The sequence below is a fragment of the Carya illinoinensis genome, chromosome 4 (assembly GCF_018687715.1).
Source record: "Carya illinoinensis cultivar Pawnee chromosome 4, C.illinoinensisPawnee_v1, whole genome shotgun sequence".
Lineage (NCBI taxonomy): Eukaryota > Viridiplantae > Streptophyta > Magnoliopsida > Fagales > Juglandaceae > Carya > Carya illinoinensis.
Genome location: NC_056755.1, coordinates 28,722,761 through 28,749,105, shown reverse-complemented (window position 1 = coordinate 28,749,105; position 26,345 = coordinate 28,722,761). Strand labels below are relative to the sequence as shown.

General features: G+C 38.7%; 1 protein-coding gene across 5 annotated transcripts in view; it reads left to right on the top strand.

Moving 5' to 3' along the window:
• Positions 1 to 26,345, top strand: part of LOC122307720 (MAP3K epsilon protein kinase 1-like) — a 65,515-nt gene that overhangs the window by 7,956 nt on the left and 31,214 nt on the right. For all 5 annotated transcript variants that reach the window (XR_006241808.1, XM_043120782.1, XM_043120781.1 and 2 more), the window contains exons 5-11: positions 615 to 688; positions 786 to 876; positions 951 to 1,034; positions 4,903 to 5,004; positions 8,858 to 8,989; positions 9,333 to 9,404; positions 9,569 to 9,672. Coding sequence is in view for 4 of the 5 variants with exons in the window: in XM_043120782.1 (XP_042976716.1) it covers positions 615 to 688; positions 786 to 876; positions 951 to 1,034; positions 4,903 to 5,004; positions 8,858 to 8,989; positions 9,333 to 9,404; positions 9,569 to 9,672 (659 nt within the window). In the remaining variant the exon portion in view is untranslated. The remainder of the gene's footprint in view (positions 1 to 614; positions 689 to 785; positions 877 to 950; positions 1,035 to 4,902; positions 5,005 to 8,857; positions 8,990 to 9,332; positions 9,405 to 9,568; positions 9,673 to 26,345) is intronic.

Genomic DNA, 26,345 nt, shown 5'->3' with positions numbered 1-26,345 from the left:
AAAAAAAAGTAATCACAGCAAATGGTGGCTGCATTGGCTGCTACCACAGGTGGCCCAGTTGGGCTGTCCTTCATGGGCAGAGTGTCTGGCCAACATGGGGCTGGTCAGATGGGGCCGCCTGAGGTGGCCAGAAAACCCTGACCACCATGGTGGGGGATCTTGCTGCCTATGGTGGCCAGAGGAGCACCACAGGTTGGTGGTCACCAGCCCATGGCGTTGAGATTTTTTCGTTTTAATTCTTTTTTTTGTAAATATGATTTGAAAAATGACTTTTTGAGTTTTTGGTGTTTTGAAAAATTTGAGTAAGATGAATTTTATGTTTGTAGGTTTGGGAATGAGATGGAGTGAGATGAGAAAATATCTCTGATGTTTGATGTACCAAACATGCCCATAATTTTACGTTATTTCTTTGTCACGCATGTCATGTGTGGTGCTCTGCATGTTTGCTGATATGCTGTTTGTGGACAGCCTTTCAAACTTCAGCATATGATTAATGCTACTAACGATAAATATTTTGAGTTCCCTTAATTTAAAGTTTATGACCAATACCTTTTAAGAGAAATGTCATTCAATGTGTTATTAATGCTGTGTGGAATATGATTCTTCTTTTGCAGAACTTGAATCACAAAAACATTGTGAAATATCTTGGGTCTTTAAAGACAAAGACTCACCTTCATATAATCCTCGAGTAAGTAAAAGTTTTGTATTTGTTGGAAGAATTAGAGTGAGCCTCCGTTCAAAAAGCTTCATGGTTTTTATTTTTTTATTTTTTGTGGTTCACATAGGTATGTGGAGAATGGCTCACTTGCGAACATTATCAAGCCAAATAAGTTTGGACCTTTTCCAGAATCGCTGGTTGCCGTTTACATTGCTCAGGTTTGCTAATATTTTATTCCTGGTCGTTTGGGTTAAAGTTTCCTGAGGTTTTTAGCTAATTCAATGTGACACAGGTTTTGGAAGGCTTGGTTTATCTACATGAACAGGGTGTGATACATCGGGATATTAAGGGTGCTAACATATTGACAACTAAGGAGGTAATCCTGCTGTTGTTGATATTACAGATTTATTTTATTTTTTAAATAATTATTTTAAACAGCATTAAGAATGTTGTTTCCTCTTCTTAACGATCCAGTGCATGCTTTTATAATTGACAAAGTGAGCCAGAAGGTTTTTTTTAATAATTCATTTGCTGCCCGATGTTTAAACTATTTTTGTCTTGAAAAAGTTCTAGCGCAGAAAAGGGAATGATTTAGCCTATCTCAGGAGTTGGGATCAAAGCTTAGTTCTGTTCAACCTGAAAAGATCTCCTAAGGGTGTATAAAAATTATGTTTGTATAATTTATAAAACACATTTATTTGTCTATTCATTATTAAAATGCATCTTGCATTATATACTCTAGACAAATTATCTGGTGGTTTTTTCCTATTGTTTTCTAGCTTGGACTACTTTATATTTTGTTGACAGTGCTAATGAACTATATCTGAAACTCCACTTCCTCTCCTCACCACGGGGGGGAGGTAGGGCTGAAAATTTAAACTGCATTCTGTACCATTTTTTATTTTTATTTTGACCCGACCCGAAACAGGAAACAGGTGAAGTGTTCCGCCTCCGATTTATTTCTTTTGAAATGGTTCGAGATTGGGTAATTACCCGATACTCATTAAGTTAGCCTTCATTTTTCCAGAATCTAGTCTCCTTGACTTCCCTCCCATCTTCGTTCTTTGATTGTTCGATTTCTCCGGACTCTTGATCTTCAAAAGACCTTTGAGCCATATCGTGGTTGGACACCACTGAAGACATATCGGTACTAAAGCGGGTCTCGGGCGAGAACTCTCCTTTTGCATTCCGCTTCATGTTCGAACATTGTTTTCGAGCAACATCCTCAATATGGAGTACAGCTTGTTCATGAACAGGGTATTTGGGTAGTGCAAAGTTCTGGTGTTTGAATAGATGAGTTGGGAGCAGAAGAAATATAAGACAGGTTTGAGGAAGATGAGGCGGCTAAGAAAGGAGCGTCGAAACTCTCAACCATGTCTGCTTTGATCTTGTGGTCCTCGATTGAATCGGAGAAGTAGGTCACATGAAATGTCTCGCCAAAACCGGTTCTTGTTTTGCTGTTGTACGGAGATGAATTTATCAACTGGGGCAACACTGAAGGATGCGACTTGTTCGCATAGGAGCTCGGGCTACCCAACACTGCTTGACCTGCCTCAACTTATTCACCACCCAGTTTTGCTCTCTCTCTGTGTTGTTGCAGAAGTAGATGTCTATGGGTGACATTGTTATGCAGGCACCATCCAAAGCGGAGCCCCCGGAAACAGCCATGAGAAGAAGACGTACCCATCTCTTCATCATAATCTTCAACAAAATCACTCTTCTAATTCCAGGTTTTCGCTAATGGAGGCTGAATGTCCATGTATTTGGGTAGCCATGGTTGAGAGTGAAAAGGAGGAGAAGAGCTGGGGCACGAAGATGAAGCTGGATGTTCTGGCTTTACAAATAGGAAGTTGGTATTCATAGGTGAACACATATTTAATAATTATGCAACTAAGCAACTAATTAAATTAGCTACTAAGGAGTTTTTATTTTCTTTTCGTATGTTCACTTTTTGGCAGCGCCCGTTTGTGATTGGACATTCATGATACGCCAGATACAGTGACTGCACTGACTGCTATTTTTAGTATTTAAAATAAATAAATTTATTCTTTTTAAAAAAAAGGGGTCGGAACACCCGATTCTTCCTAAGGTATTTCCTGATCACGTAAACAGCTAATCGGCTAATCGGAATACACCTAAATCGGGTTGGGTCGGGAGAAGAGTCCTAGGTGGAGGTAATTTCTTTTCCATGAAACTCAAGGGACCTGCGTAACTTACCTTTGGAAAAAAAATACTGATAAAGAAAAAACCTTACCTTTGGAAAAAAATTCTTTTGGGATGGTCTAGAAGAGTGATTTGTACGTTGGGACTTTAGAACAATCTGAAGAGTTGGTGGACCACCACAAATTGGAGGTCGTGTGTCAATGTATCATTGACTGGGACAATAGACTCACGCAGGGATGTCTGCTTGTTTATGTACAGCCTTATGGTTTGGTCCATCTGGACTTTTGTTTACCTATTGATTATGAGAATTTGGGAGATGTAGAGAAAGGGATGTCAGATTGGCTATTGGAAAAAGTGAAAAGTTTTCAACACTTTGTGGGGGGTTTTGGTGATGTTTTTGAAGAGGAACTTATGCCATTATTTACTGCTATTGAGGCTGATCGTTATTGGCAAGATGGGGGAATTAGTTCCAATAAAGGTGGAAACGGCAATAGTGAGTTAAGGAGCTTATCATGTGCTGCTAATTATGACCCCCAAGGGAGAAGTGCTGGTAGGGATTGAGTTAAGGGGAGGCATGCTATTAGTTCTATATGAAGCCTAAGTTACTTTTGTGGAATGTTCAAGGGCTGAATGAGATGAGATGACTAAGAATAATGAGTTTTCTTAAAAAATGGAAGGGTGATACAATTCTTCTTTTGGAAGCCAAATTGGAGCACTGAATCTCATGATAGTATGAGAAGTTTGTGGGGCTGTCATATGGTAGATTGGTGCTTTTTAAATTCAAGGGGAGCTTTGAGGGGATTTTTCTTATGTAGATAGAAGGGTGGTGAAGAAGATTGATATTTGTGTGGGGGAGTATACTTTTGCATGCACCTTTGGAAATGTTGGTGATTGTTTTGAGTGGCTTTTTGTGTGGGCTATAATCTTAACTTAGATGGTCCTAGAAGTTTTTTATGGGATGAACTGATTGGATTAACTAGCTGGTGGATTTTGCCTTGTTATATTGGTGGATTTAAATGTAACTCGTCGGGAAAGATTGAGTACAACTAGTGTTTGTCCACCAATGATAGCTTTTTCAGAACAAAAATCTTATTGGTTCTTCTGTGTCATGCTACCCTGAATGAGAAATTTGTGGAGTTATTCTGCTGTGGCTTGTTAATGAAGTGATCAATGATGGTAGAATTAAGCTAATCGAGTTGATATTTTGGCAGATGTGATGGATAATAAAAATTTTGCATACTTATATGAAAAAATGAACATTATTTGATGATTATAAGAAAGAAATTAACAAATTGTTTTGATAAGTAAAAGATTATATTTATAAGAATAGTCAAAGCTCAAGTACATGGGGTGTACAAGAGTTTACACCTAGTTGAGAGGAAGAGATAGAAACAAGAAAATCATGAAAATCTAGGCCTTACAATCTACAACACTCACCCATAGGAACAGAGTTTTAACAAAGAACAATCTAATCTCCTCCAATGTTCTCTCCTTATCTTCAAAAGTCCAATCATTTTGTTCCTAAAATAGGCACCAAAGAATACATAGAGGAACTATTTTCCACATAGCTGTGATATGTGGAACTCAGTCCAAATTCTTCCTATGGCCCAAGAGCTCAATCACCATAGCAGGCATAACTCAGGCTAGCTCCAATCTTCTAAAGACATCATCCCATAGTGATCTAGTGACCTCACAGTGCAGTAAGAGATCCACAGTCTCACCCTTTTTTTGTTTGGCAGAATCCCATAGAGAAACCGTTTGGACCAGGTGCTTTGTCTTTGACCGTCTTACCACTTCATTAACAAATTCTCATGATCAGCCAGCTTAATTTATATGTTTTTAATCATCGAATTGATCTCATATCGCTTCAAATTTGCTGTGGTGCTTCAGTCTCATACCTTGCATGTGTTTGCATGGCTATAGTTATTTTTGCAGTGTCATCCTGACATACAAGCTTCATCTGCTTTTACAACTTTGTTTTCTCGTCTCTGGGTTTATTGTTCTATATCAATCAGTTAGCATTGTCTGTGAAGTTCTGTATTTTTTGTTAATTACGGGCTTGATTTAATCTATGCTTTCAGGGTCTTGTGAAACTTGCTGATTTTGGTGTTGCAACGAAATTGACAGAGGCTGATGTAAATACACATTCAGTTGTTGGAACACCTTATTGGATGGCCCCAGAGGTACTTTAGTTATAGTATTTTTATAGTAATTTGATTAGCCTTTGTTCTCTATGATGCATTTCAAGTCCTGCCTGGACCAACTGATAAATACAAATTTTTAACTTGTAAACAATGCATGTGTTTGACCCAGATCACTTGATTAGGATTATTAGCCAACTTCTATATAATGGGACTAGGGCTTGGTGGAGTGGAGTGGAGTTGAGTTTTTGTTCTTTATGATGTCTGTTTTAGTTACTTGTAGTATACCTTATTTGATATTAGGAAGCACTAATGTTGGGATTCTTTTCTTTTTCTTTCCTTTTTGTTTTTGTGCTGGTTCTTTCATAGATAGGCGTGGTTGAATAACAAAAGTTCAGTGAATATATTAGTTAGAGAGGCTGGGCTAGTTAATAGTTCCTTATGAGCTGATAGATGTATATCATATGCATGTTACTTGTATAAAGCAAATATTGAACTGGTGTATTATATTAATGCAGCCATCCCCAGTAGTTGGCTTTGAGGATGGGTGCATTGTCTTATTAAAGATATGTTTGGTATTTGGTGTTGTGATCCTTTTCTCCTAAAATGAAGATTCTGCAAAACCCTCTTTTGAGGAGGCTTCTCTGCATATCCAGAAGAAAAGAAATACAAGGATCTTGGAAGGATATAATTTGCTATTGACAAGAAATATTAATGTTCTACAATAGGATTCTGGTCGTTCCTTGCTTCTCAATTAACTAGGCTGGGTTGCATGGCTAATGTGAAGCCATGGCAATAGGCCATATAGTTGTGTTCATGGTTATGCTTTGTGGGTTCATGGTTGTGCTTCTCAATTAACTGGGCTGGTTGATACACCCTTTGGCAAGATGTTTGCGAGTTCATCTCCAGTCTTCACATAGTAGTTCAAATTAGGCTATTGTCACTTACTATGAAGATTTACTTACTGAAAAATCCCTGTAGAGTCTCAAATTGGATGGTTTGCCTTTTGAGAATATTGATTAAGTAAGCTTTGTGTGGTTGGAGAGACCTTTTGAATTGGAGGAGGTTTTTTGGGTGCTTCGTGGGATGGCCAAGTATAAAGCCCTGGGGTCGGATGGGTTTCGATGGCCTTTTATCACGATTGTTGGGATGTGGTGGAGGATATTATGCAGGTTTTTCAGGAGTGATACACTTGGTAAATTTGAAAAGAGCATTAATGCGTCTTTCTTTGCTCTTATCCCTAAGAAAGTTGGGGCAGTGTAGGTAAAAGATTTTTGGCCTATTAGTCTCATTAAGGGGGTGTATAAGATAATTTCAAAGGTGCTTGTCAATCGCATGAGTAAGGTTTTGAGTAGTATTAGTTTGTGAAGGGGAGACAAACCTTGGATTTAGTGTTGATTGCCAATGGATGCCTAGATTGTAGACTTAAGGAGGGTACACCTGGACTCTTGTGTAAGATGGACGTGGAGAAGGCCTACAACCACGTTAATTGGGATTTTTTGTGTTATCTACTTGGGAGGTGTGGCTTTAGGGAGAGATGGATTTCATGGATTAGGCATTGTATAACTACGGTTCGCTACTTGGTTTTGGTGAATGGAGCACAAGAAGGACTCTTTAACAGCTCTAGGGGATTAAGAAGAGGATCCTCTCTCCCCTTTGCTGTTTGTCATTGTTATGGATGCATTGAGTTGTATGTTGAGTGCAGCTGTTAATAGAGGCTTTAATGTTGGATTCTCAGTGGGAGGTGTCATTATATCTCACTTACTATTTGCTGATTACATCTTGCTGTTTTGTGATTCAGATAGCGATCATATGCAGTACTTGGGGGCTGTCTTACTTTGTTTTGAAGCAGTTTCAGGCCTGAAGGTAAATCTCTCGAAGTCTGAAATGGTTCTTCATTGCTGCCCCTGAACGATCTTGATCTTCCATTGGGGGCTGCGTTCAAGACAAAATCTATTTGGGATGGTGTGTTAGAAAAAATTGAAAGAAGATTGGCCGGGTGGAAATGGATATATCTGTCCAAGGGTGGTAGATTGATTCTCATTAAGAGCACCTTCTCTAGTCTCCCTACTTATTTTCTCTCCTTTTTTCTGATACCCGTAAGTGTGGCTTCTTGTATTGAGGAAAATTTAACTTTCCTTGGGGAGGAATAGGGGATGAAACCAAGTTCCATCTTGTGGGTTGGGATAAAGTTTGCTCACCAAGAATGTGTGGTGGGCTGGGTGTGCGTAATGTAAGGGCCTTCAACAAAGCACTTTTGGGGAAATGGTTGTGGAGGTATCATAGGGAAGGATAGGGCTTATGGAGAGAAGTGATAGAGTCTAATTATGGGAGCATTTGGGGGGGTTGGTGCTCTAGTTAAGTTAGGGGGGCCCATTTCATGGGATTGTGGAAAAAATAAGAGCTGGATGGTGAAGATTCTCTCAGTTTTTCAGATTCGCTATTGGAAGAGGTATCAATGTTTACTTTTGGCACAATGTGTGATGTGGTGACACAGCTCTTTAGTAGGTGTTTCCTATGCTTTACCAAATTGCTTGTGATAAAGAGGCTGTTGTGGTTGATTTACTGGTACTCTCCAACGGTGCTGTCTATTGGAATGTGAGATTTTCAAGAGTGGCTCAAGATTGGGAGTTGGACATGTTTACTGGTTTCTTTGATTCGTTATATGCTATGTCAATTGGCAATGAGATGAGGGATAGGCTGCTGTGGAATCCGAGTGGAAATAAAAAATTTTCGGTGCAATCTTTCTATGAGGCTCTCTTGGGATTTTCTAATGATCATAGCTATCCTTGGAAGGCTATCCGGAAGTGCAAGGTACCTTCCAAGACTGCTTTCTTTGTTTGGACTGCATCTCTTGGGTGGATTCTCACCTCAGACAATCTGAGAAAACAATTATTATTTCAGATTGGTGCTTTATGTGCAAGAGTGATGGGGAATCAGTTGATCATCTTTAATTACATTGTGAAGTGGTCCGTTGTTTATGGTATGAGATCTTTAATAGGATAGGGGTGGCGTGGGTCATGCCTAAAAGAGTTAGGGATATTATGTGCTGCAGTTGAGGTATTGGGGGAAATGCCCACATTGCTGCTGTGTGGAGAATGATCCCTCACTGCATTATGTGGTGCTTGTGGCTGGAACAAAACAAGAGGTGTGTTGAAGACATGGAGCATTCTATGGATGAGCTGAAACGATTTTTGTACAATACATTATTTTCTTGGACTTCAGCCATTATTTGTAATACGGATAACCTTTATGATTTGCTTGTAACTCTCACTAGTGCTTTGATGTAATTAGGCATGTTCATTGTATACTACTAGTGTACATGGCCGATGCCTCTTATATCAATAAAATCTTACTTTTACCTATACAAAAAAAAAAAAAAAAAAGGAGAGTTAAGTATAAGACTGTAAAAATAATATATACAAAGTTATTCGAGTTTATACGAGCTTATATGAGTCGAGCCAACTTTATATGAGTATTATTGTATGATGATTATAATTTTGTTTTATGAAGACTTTTTTAATCACTGAGTTGAGCTGAAGTTGAGTTTGGCCAAATCAATTCCCAATGACTTGCTGATTGTACAATTATGATTGTACAAAACATACTTGTTTCGTACAGTTTGTTTAACCATGCATTGGACCAATATATATTTGGTTCTTATGATTAGGTTTGAAAACCTGGTTGTGAATTTCAAATAGCAGTGACCCCTGCATTTCAAGGTGTACATGTGATGATAAAGAATTTTTCTTTCAGCTTATGTGCAGATTGTGCATTATTAATAACAGAAACAATCCTAATAGTGTGCATAAAAATTTGAAATTGCCTCATTTTTATACAGCTATGTAAGTGTAAAAAAGAGGCTTCATCTTGATCAGACATTTGAATCTTTCAGGTGATTGAAATGTCTGGGGTTTGTGCTGCTTCTGACATTTGGAGCGTTGGCTGCACCGTGATTGAACTGCTTACATGTGTACCTCCTTATTATGATTTGCAGCCAATGCCAGCGCTCTTTCGTATTGTTCAGGTGTGCCCATCTGTCTTTATTCACATTTATTATATTTCTTTTGCATTCATCATTAATTATTCACATTTATGTTATTTTTATTATTTGCTGGGAGTAGTGATGGTTGTCATCATGGTTTACTTATTTCTATCACTCAAAGTGCTCAAAGTTGCTTTGTTTTCTGGTGGCACTTTTCCTTCTTGGTCATCTTGTATCCATATTGCTCTCACTCAAAGTTGGCATGACTGTTGTTTTGTAACTTCTCCTATAGTTTTTCTTGTGTTTGTGAAATGTGCAGTAATTTTGTTTTTGCTCGCACTTTGATTAGCAACATTGACATTTGTTTTTCTTTTCTTTCTTTTAGGACGATCACCCTCCTATTCCTGATAGTCTATCTCCTGACATAACTGATTTTCTGCGTCAATGCTTTAAGAAGGTGAGGTGAAAGTTTACTTATTTAGTAATAAAATGTTTTATGTATAAGGTTATTACACGAATGCCACTGGAATCAAATTAATCGATTAGGTTTGAATCACCATCTGATGTTTGATTTATCGGTAACTTATAATTCTTTGTCCGACATTTTCTTACATGTTTCAGGATGCTAGGCAAAGGCCTGATGCAAAAACACTACTTTCTCACCCTTGGATACAAAACTGTAGGCGTGCTTTGCAATCTCCTCTTCGTCATACTGGAACTTTAAGGTAGGTACTGTGTACTTCAGTTTATTTGCTTTGTTTGATGGAGCAGATCATACATTTCTTATCCAGATAATTAATTTTACCGCTTCTGATTTCAAATTTGGCTGCTTTGAAGGAAGTGAGATGGTTAATAGAAACAGCTAATAAATAATTCTTGTTTCATTTTCTTCATTTGACATTTTCATGTTGATAACACATGCACACACATGCGCTGACTTTTCAATTTATGAGGCTTTCAGTTTGGTGTTGCTGTGATAATTGATTTTAGTCATATCTTCTTAATATCTCAATTGAAGTGTGATGCACTATATTTTGGGTTGCCTGCAGTTTATTTTATGGGTTAAGTGATTTGAATTGCTTTCATTCTGTGCTTTTTAATAGATACGAGTAATGATTTGTTACCATATGGATTAGGTTTTCTTTTAGATGGTATTGATATAATTCTAGGGCTTTGTTCTTTTGCTTGCGCAAAATGAAATGCAGATCATGAATTAGAATTAAATTGTCTCGATAAATTAAGAAAGGATTGCAAAATTTTAAGTTTCTAAATATGGATGCATTTTCTAGTGAAAAAGTATGGACATTGCGTAGGCTAGTGTCCTAGTTCTATATGGTATACCAAAGCTTAGTTCAATCCCAATATTTCGAATGAGGTGTATTGTGTGATAGGTAATGCTGTGCAGAGATACCAGCAACATCTTAAACGTTGATTGCTAGGGTATTTCTTTTTTATTCACGGCATGCATTTATTTGAGTGGGAATGCTGTTCATTTGTTGTTCCAAATTATGTATCTTAACTTTTTTTTAGTGATACACATTCAATGAATGTAAGTGATTAAAGCGAGGCCAATGATTTTTGTAATTCTGGTCTCTCTCAATTCAGCTAAGCTTGGGTCTGAAGTAAATTCAGGTTCAGGCTCCATTTGCATAGTGAAAGTATTTTATCTTGTCTCATCTCATCATTACAACCTTCCTAAATTTCCACACAAAATATTATTAACAATCAAATTTTTGCAAATCTTAAAACAATAATAATATTAAAAAATAATATTATTACAATATTTTATTTAACTTTCAACTTTCATCTCAACTCTCTATACAAACGGCACCTTAGATATCTTTTCAATTGATGACTATTTAAGTTTACCCAACACAATATGGCATTGCCCGAAGAAAGGAGGCTTCCGTAGCAAAGCTCATGGATCTCTCTAGTGGCTCTCCTTAGTGGAATATCACTTTCCTTAGAGTTGCCCAAGATTGGGAAATGGACACATTTACAGATTTCTTCAACCTTGTGTATACTTGTAGAGTGATTGGAGGAGTGGATAAAATTATGTGGTCACAATCCAAGAAGGGGCTCCCTGTGTACTTGGGCTATGCCTATTCTTATTAATACATTAATAATCATTTACCTATTAAAAAAAAAACAAACCAAGAAAGGGAATTTTACTCTACAGTCATACTACAAGTCCCTCATGACACACTCTACAAGAACATTCCCATGGAAGAACATATGGAAGACTAAGGTCCCCCTAAAAGCTTCTTTTTTTTTTTTGTATGGGCAGCTTCACTAGGGAAGATTCTTACCTTAGATAATCTAAGAAAATGCCAATTGATTGTATTGCATTGGTGCTATTTGTGTAAGAAAAGTGGGGAGATTGTGGATCAACTATTATTGCATTGTGATGTAGCCATGAGCTTATGGAATGATATCTTTGCCAGAGTGGGACTAGTTTGTGTAATGCCAAGACGGGGCCAACTGACACGGCATTTGAGGTAATTCTCAAATCGTAGCAATGTGGAAGATGATACCAATTTGCCTATGATGGTGCATATGGATGGGGAGGAATGGTCGGAGTTTTGAGGATTGTGAATGGACAATGGACGAGATTAGAACTTTTTTTCTTCATAAATTATTCCATTGGTCGATTGTAATAGACTTTAATGGCATGAACGTACATGTTGCTCATCATAGGATGTTGTATTGAAGGAATTCTCGTATCTCTCCCTCTATCCCCCATGATTTTGCCAACTCTAGCTTCTTTATTTGCTATAATTGGTTTTAGTCAACACTTTTACTATGTTTTGCAGCCACTGATTACATATGCCGGTTGAATTGAAGGTATTCCGGCTAGCAATGGAGGAGATTATTTGTTTTTGATAAGTCTGGAGGATAAGGTTTTTGTATTATGTATCATTGAGAGGAGTAGGTGGTTTTTGGAGAAATATACTTGGGTAGAATCAGTGTGGGCTGGCTGGTGGCTATGGCAGAGTGTTTTAAATAGTGGGAAGGTCGGAATTTTTTAATGCTTCACATGTCACAATCTTACTTGATGCTGGAAAAATACAGTGGAGGCGGTCTATGTGGCTTCATATTTTTGAACAAAAAGATTGGAGGGGAAAGGTTGTTAAAGCCTCTTTGAGGAGCTATGCAGTGCCTTTGTTTATCTCAACACCATATTTGGAAATGGAACTGAATGTCAACTTGAAGAGGTCCATGTATGTTTTGCATGGTCCATTGGGGAAATCAAGTATTACAAAAGTAGGAAATGGCACTATTAAGTTATTTTCAGAGGTGGTTACAGCTTTGGGAGGAGCTCCAGCGACCATCATCCATAACATTACAAGGGCGTTTTGAGAAACAGCTGGAGAAGGAAATTTAAAACACTAAAAGAAAGAGGTGTGAAGAAGAAAAAGTTCGTTACTTGCCTAGCTTCCAATTTTGTGGCAGTAACCTTTATATTTGCCATTGGGAGTGGGGAGGAAAGAGAGAATATAAGAAAAGCACTCTTAAAGACAGCTGGAATCTTTGTACAAGGATGTGGCTGGCTTGCTAGAGAAGATGGACAGAGGAGTTGGATGTTATGGCCCTAACAGGTTAGCTGCTAATGCCTCTTGGGCCTGTCATGGGTCATCTATGGCAAAGCTGTATCAACTGGAAACAAGAAGAGTTGGGATTGCAATTGACTTCTTATAAAAGGACATTTCCTTACTAATGACATATCTCGATCTCCCATTGGGTGTGCATTTTAAAGTCAAGTCAATTTTGGATGTAGTTGAGGTCAATTTGGGTGTCCGGAAGTTGATTACATTTAACAAATGTCTCTTAGGGATGTAGCGTCTAAGAACAAGAATGTCGTAGCGATATCCAAATAACCAACAAAAACACTTGATAGTATATGGATCAAGCTTATCAAAGCCCGGGCCAAGTTAATGAACATAGCAAACACACCTAAAGGTTTTTGGAGGGAGAGAAGGCATACGTTTAATATGGTGACACGCAGTAAGAACATCATCACTCCAAAATTGTTTAGGAACATGCATATGTAGTGAAAGTGCTCAAGTTACATCTAACAAATGCTGATTTTTGCGTTCAACCACCCCATTTTGTTGCGGTGTATAAGAACATGAAGTTTGATAAACAATTTCTTTATTACTTAAGTAGCAAAGACACTAGATTGATATTCTCTAGCATTGTTAGAACTCAAAACTTGAGCTTTTTGTCTAAATTAAATTTTAATTTCTTCTCGAAAGACTTTGAATATGGAAAGAAGTTTAGATCGTGCCTTCATTAGAAACAACCATGTAATACGAGAGTAGTCATCAACAAATGTAAGAAAATACAAAACTTGTTTTGTACAATATTGATTGGTCCCCATATATCAAAATGAACCAATTAAAAAAGATTAGATGCTCGATTATCAACTCGAGGTACAAAAGACACACGATGATATTTGCTAAGTTTACATGCTTCACAAGGAAAGGAAGACACATTTCTAAGATTCCTAACTTAATGTTTTAAAAGAGAGAGATGGGTGTCCAAGGTGACAATGCCATTCAAAAGCAGATGATTATGAGGATGTGAGAGCTTGAGTGGGTGACTATTTGACATCAAGGTAATACAGACCACCTACTTCATGCCTTATACCAATCTTCTTCTCATACATAAAGAGGGATAAAAGGTCACCGAACATTGAAGATTTTGAGTAATTTTACTAACGGACAACAAACTAAAGGGGCAATTAGGAGCGTATAGAATAGATGATAAGGATATAGAATCATTGAGCTTAGTGGATCTAATGCTTGTAACTTTAGCAAGAGAACTATTAGTAAGAGTAACACTCTTTGGAGATGTCATAGTGTCTAACTTAGATAAGGAATAAGACAATCCGGTCAGATGTTCATTAGCTCCTGAATCGATGATCTATGGATCTTGAGTAGATGAGACAAGACATGCGGATCCTTTACCTGAATGGGCAAGAGCAACAAAGGAGGCAACCAAAGCGGATCTCTCACTAATTTGATCAGAATTCAAATGAGATCCTTGTCCAGATAACGTGGCACGTTGAAGTCGGGAGAACGCATCAGGAAATGAGGGAAGTTGTTGATTTGCCAAAATTTGAGAACTCACCGACTCAAATTTTGGTTTTAACCCAAAAAGAAGTGATAGGTTGCTACATTTTGAGTTCTTCTTTTATGCTCATCACTTGAGAATAATACTCTTCCAAGGCCCAAAGTACTTTGTTCCAACCCAAAGAACTGCTTAGACAACTCATAAATAAGAGTTATATTCCTAGCACCCGAATATATTTGCTTGAGAGCCACCACACCTCTTGAGCAGTGTCAAAATGTATCAAACTAATGCAAATATTAAGCTCAATAATGGTCAACATCAAGGACAAGATTTGATTATCTTCTTGTTTCCTTTGAGCAAATGTAGAACTAGTTAAGTCAGACATTAGATCAACCAAGTGGCTATGAAGACCTTTGCCTTAAAAAACATTTAAACATATTTTGAGCACAACATATAGTTTTTTCCATTCAACTTAATCAAAGTAATAGGCACGGGAAACAATCCTTGGCCCAAGTGGTGAAGGCCTTGGTCTTGGGGTATCAATCCCTTCAAGGTCCAAAGTTCAATACCTCAAGGGTCCAAACAATCATTTGGGGCCACATCTCTGAGTGAAAAGCTAGCGATTTAACCAATTCCGTGTAGGAAAACTTTCTGAGCATGCGGTGCATGGGACTGAGGTTTACTCTGCATGGGTGGGTCCGAAGGGTCCTGCCTTGGAGAGGTTCCCCGACATTAAAAAAAAAAAAAGAGTAACAGGCATGTTAAAGTTTGGTGCAAGAGACAATGACTCAAATTTAGGCTGCATTTGGATGTTAAGCTGATTTGAATTGAGTTGAGATGAAAGTTAAAAGTTGAATAAAATATTGTTAAAATTTTATTTTTTAATATTATTATTATTTTAGAATTTAAAAAAGTTGAATTGTTTATTATTTTTTGTGTTGAAATTTGAGAAAATTGTAATGATTAGATAAGATAAGTTGAAATGAATTGAGATGAATTTGGGAACCAAACTGGCCTTTCGTTGCCATGGACGTTGAAAAAGATCACAATTCCACTCGGAGACAGAAAATCCACATAGAATATGAAATATGGATGAAAGACCTAGAAACACCATCTGGAAACATAGAAGTCCAGCTTAAGTACCCGAACAATGCCCTGAGTAACCAAATTTGGGCTTTGTATCGGTCAGAATCAGCTTGTATCAGTTGGAATAGGCATGTATCGGCTCAGAATCGGCCTGTATTAGGTTTGAACCGGGTATATATTGGTATTGACTTCAAACTATCCTTAAACATGATTTAGGTTATCCTAAGCGAGGATAAGTGGTCTAGGTATTACTGTCTTCTCACTACCAAACCGGTGTTATTCTGAATAGGAACAAGCTCTTACTCTAGATTGGATAAGCTTAGACATGCAACCTAACATTCTGAGGCTTCGATGTTGCCGGTGACAAACCTCCCTTCCGGCAGCCAATGACGACTAGAAACTCGCTAGGATGGATAGAGGACGACAATAAGCACAACTTTGGTGCCCAATACCGGAGACGACACTGAAAAAGCACTGGAAACAGCTTGAAAATCCTACCAGCTGCCGGCAACGAAGAGAAAAACCATCAGGATGAATAGGCAACAATGGTTAACTCGGATCCAGTAGCAGAATCTCTGCACTAACCACCACTAGCAGAACCACTACACCACTAATCTGTCAACGAGGAATAATATTAGGCACCGTATTAAGAAAATTATGGAGGAATGTTAGGCACCGTTTGTTGTATATAATTGACTTTCCATGTATAGTATTCGGTGGCATAGTTTATATAATAAAGAGAAATCTCAAGGCCAATTCATTCGGTCATTCACATAGAGTTTCATCTTATCTTTGACATGGTATTAGAGCTTTCTTGAAATTTTTTCTTTTGTTTCGGTCTATCTTAGTATTGTGATCCTACAGAAATTTTTTTCTTACCGAAATTTTCGACCAAGCTCTTCCCTTCCCGGTTCTTTTTTTTTTCCCTTCTCTTCCCAGTTCTGTTCTGTATCCTTCGGCACTCTGTGATTTGTTGGCTTCGTGGTTCACAGCACACTGATCTGCAGGTTCTCGGTAGGTTCTCGGCAAACCACACGAGAGCCACTTGAATTTTTTTTCTCTCGGTTTTTTGGTTGTCGCCCGTGAGCTCCTTTTTCTCTCGGCAGTTTCTCGCCTACAGACTTCTTCCCTCTCCAATTCTCTCAACTCTCATGTAGGCAGTGCACTCTCTTCCCTTTCTATAGACTTCCACGTACATCAATCCTAGCCTACTCCTTTTAATCAATTCTCACTCCCTACACGTCTCTCTCTCCCTCTCTTCAACCGAAGTTGCTTGTAGTTTTTATTTTTGGCAGTTTTTCATTTGCAGTGGGTCGGTTGAGAGAGAGTTTTGAGAATTTTCTGGAGTTAGAGGGAAGTCAGCGTCTTTTTTTTTTTTTTTTTTTTCTTTCTTAACATTTTAGTTGATTCGGACGAAGTTGCTTGTAGTTTTATTTTTTTTGTTTGCTTTTCGTTCTTTGACTTTTTTCCTTTTTCCAGATTTGAGTCAGTTAAATTTTTTTTTTCCTCCTTCACGTGGGTCTCTTTCTTCACGGGTTAGCTCTAATTTTTTTTCTATGGATTCTGCACCTGTGTGTATCAAGTTTACGGGCAACAATTATTCTACATGGGCATTTCAGTTTGAACTTTTTCTTAAGGGAAAAGATCTTTGGGGTCATATTGATGGCACTGATTGTGCACCCAATCCTGATAAATCCAAGGATTGGGCTATGCTTGATGCTCTAATTATGTCTTGGCTTCTTACCTCAGTTGAGTCACATGCTGTCACCCACTTACGGCCTCATCGCACCGCTCAATTCATGTGGACTCAACTTAAAAAAAGTATATCATCAAGATAATGCTGCTCGTCGTTTTCAGTTAGAGCATACGATTGCCATGTTTTCACATGACAATTGTTCCATCCAAGATTATTATTCGGCGTTCCTAACTCTTTGGAACGAATATTCTGATTTGGTTACTGTAGATGTTCCTGTTGCCTCTCTTTCCACTATTCAAAGTCTTTACAAGACTCGTCGTCGTGATCAGTTTCTTATGAAATTCCGCCCCGAGTATGAATCTGTTCACTCTTCTCTGCTGAATCGCTCTCCTGTTCCTTCTCTTGATGTTTGTTTTGGTGAGTTACTTCGTGAAGAACAAAGGCTTAGTACTCAAGCCTCTTTGGAACAATCTCATGGTAGTTCAGGGTTCCCTCCGATGGCTTATGCTGCTCAACGACGAGGACCGCCTGTACATTCTAGCTTCTTACAGTGTTTTTGCTGCAAGGAATATGGGCATATTGCTGCTAATTGTCCTAAGAAATACTGTTCTTATTGTAAGAAGAAGGGTCACATTATCAAAGAATGTCGTATATGCCCCCAAAATCGTCAGGTTCAAGCATTTCGGACTTCTATAGCACATGGCTCTTCCTCCGATGCTTCCTCTAATCTTGCACCTCCTCCAAAAAATTATTGCACATCAGAAATGGTGCAACAGATGCTAATTTCAGCATTATCTGCAATGGGGTTTCAAGGTAAAAATACAACTAAACTCTGGTATGTAGACTCGGGTGCTTCTAATCACATGACGAATACTCCTACCGCTCTGTGTCATGTTTGGCCCTATGCTGGTCAATCTGCCATTTAGACTGCCAATGGTAGTTCTTTGCCAATAACTGCTGTCGGAGATGCCTCTTCTCAATTTACTGATGTGTATCTTGCTCCTCAACTTTCCACAAATCTTATTTCTGTTGGTCAATTAATTGATAACAATTGTGCTGTTCATTTTTTTGGTGATGGTTGTGTTGTGCAGGACCAGGTAACGGGGGAGCCGATCGCGAAGGGACCTAAAGTGGGGCGTTTGTTTCCACTATGTTTACCTGTTCCAGTACCTTCTTTAGTTTCGTCTATTAAGTCTTTTACTTGTCATAATGTTCCTGATCTAAGTATGATGTGGCATCGTCGTTTAGGTCATCCCAATGCGCATGGGATACAATTAAAAGGGTTCCAGATCGGTAATCCGGACAGGGATACAATTATCATTTCTCATCTACTGTTTGCAGATGATACACTCATTCTGTGTGAAGCAGAATAAAATCAGATGCAAGTGTTAAAGACTGTACTATTCTGCTTCGAGGCCGTCTCTGGGCTAAAGGTGAATTTGGAAAAATCAGAGTTGGTGCCGATTGGGGAAGTCTCTAATATCCGCCACCTAGCGAGAACAATGGGATGTAAGGTATCTTCCTTCCCTATGACTTACTTGGGACTTCCTTTAGGGAGTGCCTCGAGGACGATTGCGGTCTGGGATTCAGTAATCGAAAAAATAGAACGGAGATTGGTGGGGTGGAAGAGGTTATACTTGTCAAAAGGTGGAAGGATTACATTGATAAAGAGCACACTCTCTAACTTACCTACTTATTTCCTATCTCTTTTCCCAATTCCAGCAAGTGTGGCGGTACGTATTGAGAAATTTCAACGTGATTTCTTATGGGGGGGCTTGGGGGAGGAGTTCAAGTTCCACTTGGTTAAGTGGGAGCAGGTGTGTCGTTCGTTATCAGGGGGAGGCTTAGGGGTTCGAAACCTAAGGACTTTCAATCGTGCGCTATTAGGCAAATGGATGTGGAGATTTGCCAAGGAACATGACTCTCTATGGAAATTGGTGGTTGAGAAGAAGTATGGTGGCCTATGGGGGGAGTGGTGTACTAGAGAAGTTAGGGGAGCCTATGGAGTGGGGTTATGGAAACATATAAGAAGAGGATGGGGAGTCTTTAACCGGCATGTTAAGCTTTGTATGGGCACGGGATCAAGGATCAAATTCTGGAGCGATGTATGGTGTGCCAGTAGGGCTTTGAAAGAAATGTTCCCTCCCTTGTTCCAGTTGGCCAGAGATAAGGAAGTTTCAGTGGCAGATGTTATGGAGTTAGAGGGGGTTCAGATACTTTGGGATATTAATTTTAGTAGGGCTGCATAAGATTGGGAATTAAGCATCTTCGCAGAATTTTATAGCCTCTTATACTCTATAAGACCAAGTAGCCAGCAAGAGGATGTGTTGTGGTGGACTCTAACAGACAAAGGTAATTTTTTAGTTCGATCTTTCTATAAGGCCCTCACCAATGTGCCCACTTCCATATGTCCCTGGAGAAAAATCTGGAGAAATAAGGCTCCTCCAAAAGTATCATTCTTTGTTTGGACTGCTTCCCTGGGGAAGATACTCACTACAGATAACTTGAGGAAAAGGAGGATCATTATCGCCGACTGGTGTTGTATGTGCAGAAGAGGGGGAGAGTCGGTAGACCATCTCCTTTTACACTGTGATATGGTAAGGGTACTCTGGAATGAGGTATTATCGCGACTGGATTTGGCTTGGGTGATGCCTAAAACAGTGGAGGCGGCGCTGGCCAACTGGTCAAATATAAGGGGCAGAAAACCAATCAAAGATATTTGGAAGATGATCCCTCTATGCATTATGTGGTGCGTATGGCAGGAGCGAAATGAGAGGACCTTTGAGGATCAAGAAAGATCAGTGCAGGAGCTTAAACTGTTATTTTTTAGAACACTTTGTAGCTGGGCCATTGCTGTGGATTTTAATGGCATGGCCATGCATGAGTTTCTTATCTCTAATGTGCCTACCTAGTTAGGGCGTTAGTGTTGTAATACTGGCTTTGCTATTGATCAATACAATTTGTTTATTTATCAAAAAAAAAAATGTATTGCACTCAGTTTTTCTTGATAATGAAGAACGTTCTTCTTTATCTCTTCAATGTGATTCTTGTAAACTTGGTAAAAGCAAAATTCTTCCATTTCCTTTATATGCTAGTAGAGCTTCTCACTGCTTTGATCTTATCCATAGTGATGTTTGGGGACCTTCCCCGGTTAGTTCACATGAAAAATTTAAATATTATGTGACTTTCATTGATGATTATAGCAGATTCACTTGGGTTTATTTTCTTCGCTCTAAATCTGAAGTTTTTCGTACTTTCACTGAGTTTTTTGCATATATTAACAATCAATTCTCTACGACTATTAAGACATTACGCACAGATTCTGGTGGTGAATATTTGTCTACTGAGTTTCAGGCATTCTTGGCTTCTAAAGGTATTATTCATCAACGTTCATGTCCTGCTACTCCTCAACAGAATGGAGTAGCCGAACGCAAAAATCGCCATCTTCTTGATGTGGTACGTACTCTCTTATTAGAATCCTCTGTTCCATCCATGTTCTGGGTCGAGGCTCTGAAAACTGCTACTCGATTAATCGTTTATCGTCCCAAGTCTTACACATGGAGTCTCCCTATTTCCGCTTGTTTGCTAAACAACCTAGTTATGATAATCTCTGAATCTTTGGTTGTGTATGTTTTGTCCATTTACCTCCTCATGAGCGACATAAATTATCTGCTCAATCAGTTAGATGTGCGTTCTTGGGATATAATGTGTGTCAAAAAGGATTTGTTCGTTATGATCCTACTTCACATCGTACACGCATTTCTAGGAATGTTATTTTTTTTGAAAATCAACATTTCTTTCCTGTGTCCTCTATACTCTCTTCTTCTACTGTGGTCTTTCCTCCTTTTGAACAGCAGTTCTCAGATCTTCATCCAGTCAACTCTCGTTTTAAACTAAGTATTGTGTATACGAGACGCTCCCGCCCACAATCTCTGCCGATGGCTCAACCGATATCTGATCCTACCACGCTCCAGGACCAGTCAGTTGCAGCACCTTCAGAGCACTTGGTACGTCGCTCTTCTCGAGTGTCAGTACCTCCGGATAGGTATGGGTGGTTTGCTTCTGCTCTTAATTTTGATATTCCCACATGCTACTCACATGCTGTCAAGCATGATTGTTGGCGACAAGCTATGCAGGAAGAAATTGCCGCTTTAGAGGCCAATCACACCTGGGACATTGAGACATGTCCTCCCACCATTGTTCCTCTAGGTTGCAAGTGGGTTTATTCAGTCAAAGTCCAATCTGATGGAAGTTTGGATCGTTACAAAGCTCGACTTGTTGCACTTGGGAATAATCAAGAATATGGTGTCAATTATGAAGAGACCTTTGCTCCTGTGACTAAGATGACTACTGTTCGTACGATTCTAGCTCTTGCTGCTTCTAGTGATTGGCCACTGCATCAGATGGATGTTAAGAATGCTTTCCTTCATGGGGATCTTAAAGAGTGTATTTATATGAAGCCACCCTCGGGATTGTTCACTTCTCCAACTTCACATGTGTGTAAGCTTCATCGCTCTCTTTATGGTCTCAAACAAGCTCCGAGGGTCTGGTTTGATAAATTCCGCACAACTTTATTACAATTTTCATTCAAGCAGAGCAAGTATGATACTTCATTATTTCTTCGAAAATCAGACAAGGGTATTGTTGTTCTTTTAGTTTATGTTGATGATATTGTGATCACTGGTTCCGATTCTATTTTACTTGACCAGCTCAAGACCCATCTCTTAGAGTCCTTTTATATGAAAGATCTTGGATCTCTCACATATTTTCTTGGTCTTGAGGTGCGTCGTAGTCCCTCTGGTATTTCACTCAATCAACATAAGTATGCTAGTGACTTGGTGGCTACAGCTGGCCTACAGGAGGCTACTTCTGTTGATACACCTATGGAATTAAATGTCAAGCTTTGCAAAGAGGAGGGTGACTTGTTGATCCCAGTTTATATCGAAAGTTGGTGGGTAGCCTTGTTTATCTCACCATTACTAGACCAGACATTTCTTTTGCTGTACAGCAAGTCAGTCAATTTCTTCAGACTCCTCGTCATCTTCATTTGGCTGCTGTTCGTAGGATCATACGCCATGTTCAGGGCACTTCTGCCCGTGGTTTATTCTTCCCGGCTAGCAACTCTACTCGTCTTGCTGCTTATAGCGATGCTGATTGGGCTGGTTGTGCGGATACACGTCGCTCCATCATTGGTTGGTGTGTGTTCTTAGGTAATGCATTGATCTCTTGGAAGAGTAAGAAGCAAGACAGATCCCACAAGTCATTTACAGAATCTGAATACCGGGCGATGTCTTTAGCTTGTTCTGAAATTATTTGGCTTCGAGGTATGCTTGCTGAACTAGATTTTTCAGAGACCGATCCCACATCTCTACATGCCGATAATACGAGTGCTATTCAGATCACAGCCAATCCTGTCTATCATGAGCGCACGAAGCATATTGAAGTCGATTGTCACTCTATCCATGAAGCATTTGACGCTTGTGTTATCACTCTTCTACATATTTCTACTGAACTTCAAATCGCTGATATCTTCACCAAGACTCTCACTCGTCATCGACATTGCTTCTTAAGTAACAAATTGATGCTTGTTGATTTACGGGCATCAATTTGAGGGGGGCTGTCAACGAGGAATAATATTAGGCACCGTTTTAAGAAAATTATGGAGGAATGTGAGGTACCGTTTGTTGTATATAATTGACTTTCCATGTATAGTATTCGGTGGCATAGTTTATATAATAAAGAGAAATCTCAAGGCCAATTCATTCGGTCATTCACATAGAGTTTCATCTTATCTTTGACATAATCACCACTAGCTGAACCACTGCACCACTAACCAACGATATGAACACAGTCACACAATTACCACTAATTGACTATTCAACGCTCTGATACCATTTAGTTAGACATAGAGAGAATACTTACTGTACTTACTGTTATTTTATGATGTTCAACAATACATATACTACAATTGACAATTATACTCTCACAAAGTTACACTAATTACAACCAAGTCCTCTACAAAGTTACAATGTAACACCCCATTCCTGTAGGATAGAGATGTTACTAACATACATATGACAAAATGCCCGGTAAAGAGACTCATTATTCTGAAATACCTCATTTATTGAAAAACTTAATTGAAAGGACATAAATAGTTTTGAAACTTGAAACTGAAAATAAAGTAAAACATGAGCTAGTCTTAAACAAGACTAGTTATTAAAATGACGTAAAAGAAAGCTTAATCCTTGTGTAAATGACACTTATTCCTCTCTAAGTCTTTATACTAGAACTACTCCTGGCCATCCAGCTTTGCATCATCATAATCATCATCTGTGGCAATCAACATAGAAGAAAACAGAAAGACAAACAACAACAAAAATGAGTCGAATTCTCATTAAATAGCACATCATACCGTAAAATATTATTTAGCTTAGCTATCTCCACAATCCCAACTTTTTACTTATCAAAAAAAATATTATTGAGCTTAGCATAAACTTGATTTTTAAAACCTCATCATAACTTATATATAACATTCATAGATTCTCATAACATGTCTATACTTCATTAACATGAGTGAAAACATACATAATCATGGCAAACATGAAGCATGAATGCATGAGTAACTTGTTTATTTTGAATTTTACTTATTACTTGGTGAATCATGCTTGAGTCCATGGCACCACATAACTTGTCATGTAGTGAAACACGCATGAGTCCATGTTTCACTTAACTTGCATGACATAGAGTGAAACACGCTTGAGTCCATGTTTCACTTATCTTGCATGGCATAGAATGAAACACATTTGAGTCCGTGTTTCACTTAACTTGCATGGCATGGAGTAAAAGACGCTTGAGTCCGTGTTTTACCTATCCTGTATAACATGGAGTGAAACACGCTTGGATCCGTGTTTCACCTAACTTGCATAACATGGAGTGAAACACGCTTGAGTCCGTGTTTCACTTAACTTGTGTAACTTGTACATGGTATTTTCTTGTACGTAGTGTAGCATAACATGACATGTCCTAACATGATCTAAACATTTTATAACATTTCATGGCATGCATGATCTGAGAACTACATGAACATGGCATATATGATTTGACTATTTATTACATGGCATGCTTGACTTAAGTTATTGCATGAACAATACATGGCATACATGGTCTAAGTACTACATGAATATAGCATGCATGATCTGGCTATTTTTTTTTGAAAAGAAAGACAGATTCATTACTGAGATTGAATTAGTTCATAACACACTAACTCATCCATAATGGATCTTCTAACCTCACTTGGGCCATCTTCCAGCCACACTCTCACAAGATACATTGACTGCTAACTTAGCTGCTACATGAGCACTAACATTTGCAGATCTTCGGACGAAAACCAATTTCCTCACAGGATAGGCTGCCTTAAGCTGACGAATATCTTCAATTAGCTGGCCACCCCAAGAGTTGTCTTCTGTTTCTGAATTCACAGCATCAACTACAGTTTTTGCATCCCCTTCGAAACATAGATGCATCAATCCCAGTTCAATACAGAAAACCATTGCTCTATGAAGAGCATAACTTTTTGCTTGAAAAGCCGAGGTGACGTTCCTCTTTGGCGCAACCAAACTCCCAATCAAAGCCCCCTCCGAATCCCTTACAACCACCCCTATCCCCATTCTTCCCCTTACTCTATCAAAACCTGCATCAAAATTTGCCTTGTAACAAGGCCACACAGGAGGATTCCAAACCTGTCTAGAGTCACTAATATGATTTCCAGCTGCTATCCCAGGGACTACTGCCTGTACCTCCCTATACACAGAGTAGTCAGCTTGTGCCTTAGTGATAACTGCATTTGGAGACTGAAAATTGCCATTGAAAACCATTCCATTTCTCCTCAACCAGAGGCTGTGTACAACTATAGCAGCCAGCTCTAGCTCCTCCTGTTTTAGTTTCGTCTCCATCTCCTCCCACAGGGACTGAAAATCATGGTAGTCTCTTCTCCATTTCCTGAAAACAGTAATCCCACCCCACACATCTGCTGCAGCAGGGCACCCCTAGCACACATGCACCACTGTTTCGGGTTCTCTCAAACAAACAGGGCAGGTATTATCCTTCAAAATATTTTTCCTGTAAAGGTTATCTCTAGTTGGGAGAATCTTGTTTACACACTTCCATAACATCATCTTTACTTTGCCTGGTACCTTCAGACCCCAGATTCTTTTCCACTGACCATTAACAGCCCCACTGAAAGATGTGTCACCCTCGTTTCTTTTCTGTAGTGTAGATTCCAGCACATATGCACTTTTGACTGAAAAATCCCCTCTAGCTGAAGCTGTCCATATTCTTCTGTCACTTGCTCCTCTACTGCTCAAAGGAATTGACATGATCACTCGTGCTTCCTCTTCTCTAAAAACAGCAGTAACAACCTCTTCTTTCCATTATTTTGTTCCTTCATCAATCAGCACTTCCACTTTGGTTTCTGTATCAAAGATGTTCATAGGGGTCTGAACCTGAAAAGTCAGTGGACAAGGTATCCACTTATCTTTCCAGATGTTAATGCTCTTTCCATTCCCCACCCTCCAGACCATACCTTCCTTTATCAGACCTAAGCTACCCCATAAACTTCTCCACACATAAGAGGGTGAGCCTCTTAGCTTGGCTTCCATTAGGTCACTTTGCTGAAAATACTTTTGCTTGAAAATCTGAGAGACTAACAGATTCGGTTCCTTCAAAAATCTCCACAACTGTTTAGCCAGAAGGGCTTTATTGAAGTAGCTAAGATCCCTGAAACCTAGACCCCCCTGATTTTTAATAGAACCCAGAAACTTCCATGTTTTCCAGTGGATGCCTCTCCCTTCTTGTTTGTTATTCCACCAGAATTTGCCTAATAAAGCTTCAATTTCCTTTAGCAAAATATTTGGTAGCTTAAAGACACTCATGGCATATGCTAGTATTGCCTGAAGAACACTTTTGATCAAGACTTCCTTGCCTGCTGTTGATAGGAACCTTTTCTTCCAGCCGTTTATTTTCTTCCATATCCTATCCTTAAGATCTTTAAAAGAGTTGTATCTTGATTTGGCTATTTTAATTCATAGCATACTTATCTTAAATTGTTATATGATCATATGATGGCTTCCATGTGATTTTAGTAACATTCAATCCATCAATCAACAATCCATAATAGCATAACATATATAAGCTTACTTTCATGTTAATCATCGTAATTCATAGAAGTTCATGAAAGCGATCTAACCTTGACTTGGCTCCTAGCGCAACGTAGATAACCATCAAAACCATATCATATTATCATACCCAATTATAATATTTACATTACGCATACATTTATATGATCTTACTATTTACCTCTTAGCGCTGCTTCCGAAATCTTACATCGTAGCTCGTGACCTATATGAGGCACTAGACGTTACTAAACTTTCTAGAAAACGTGTCGTAGCAATCTAATTACTTAAAATCTTACCATAGAGATAATTTAATAAATATTCAAATATAAAAAGATTACATAAAATAATATTATTCCAAAACTCATAT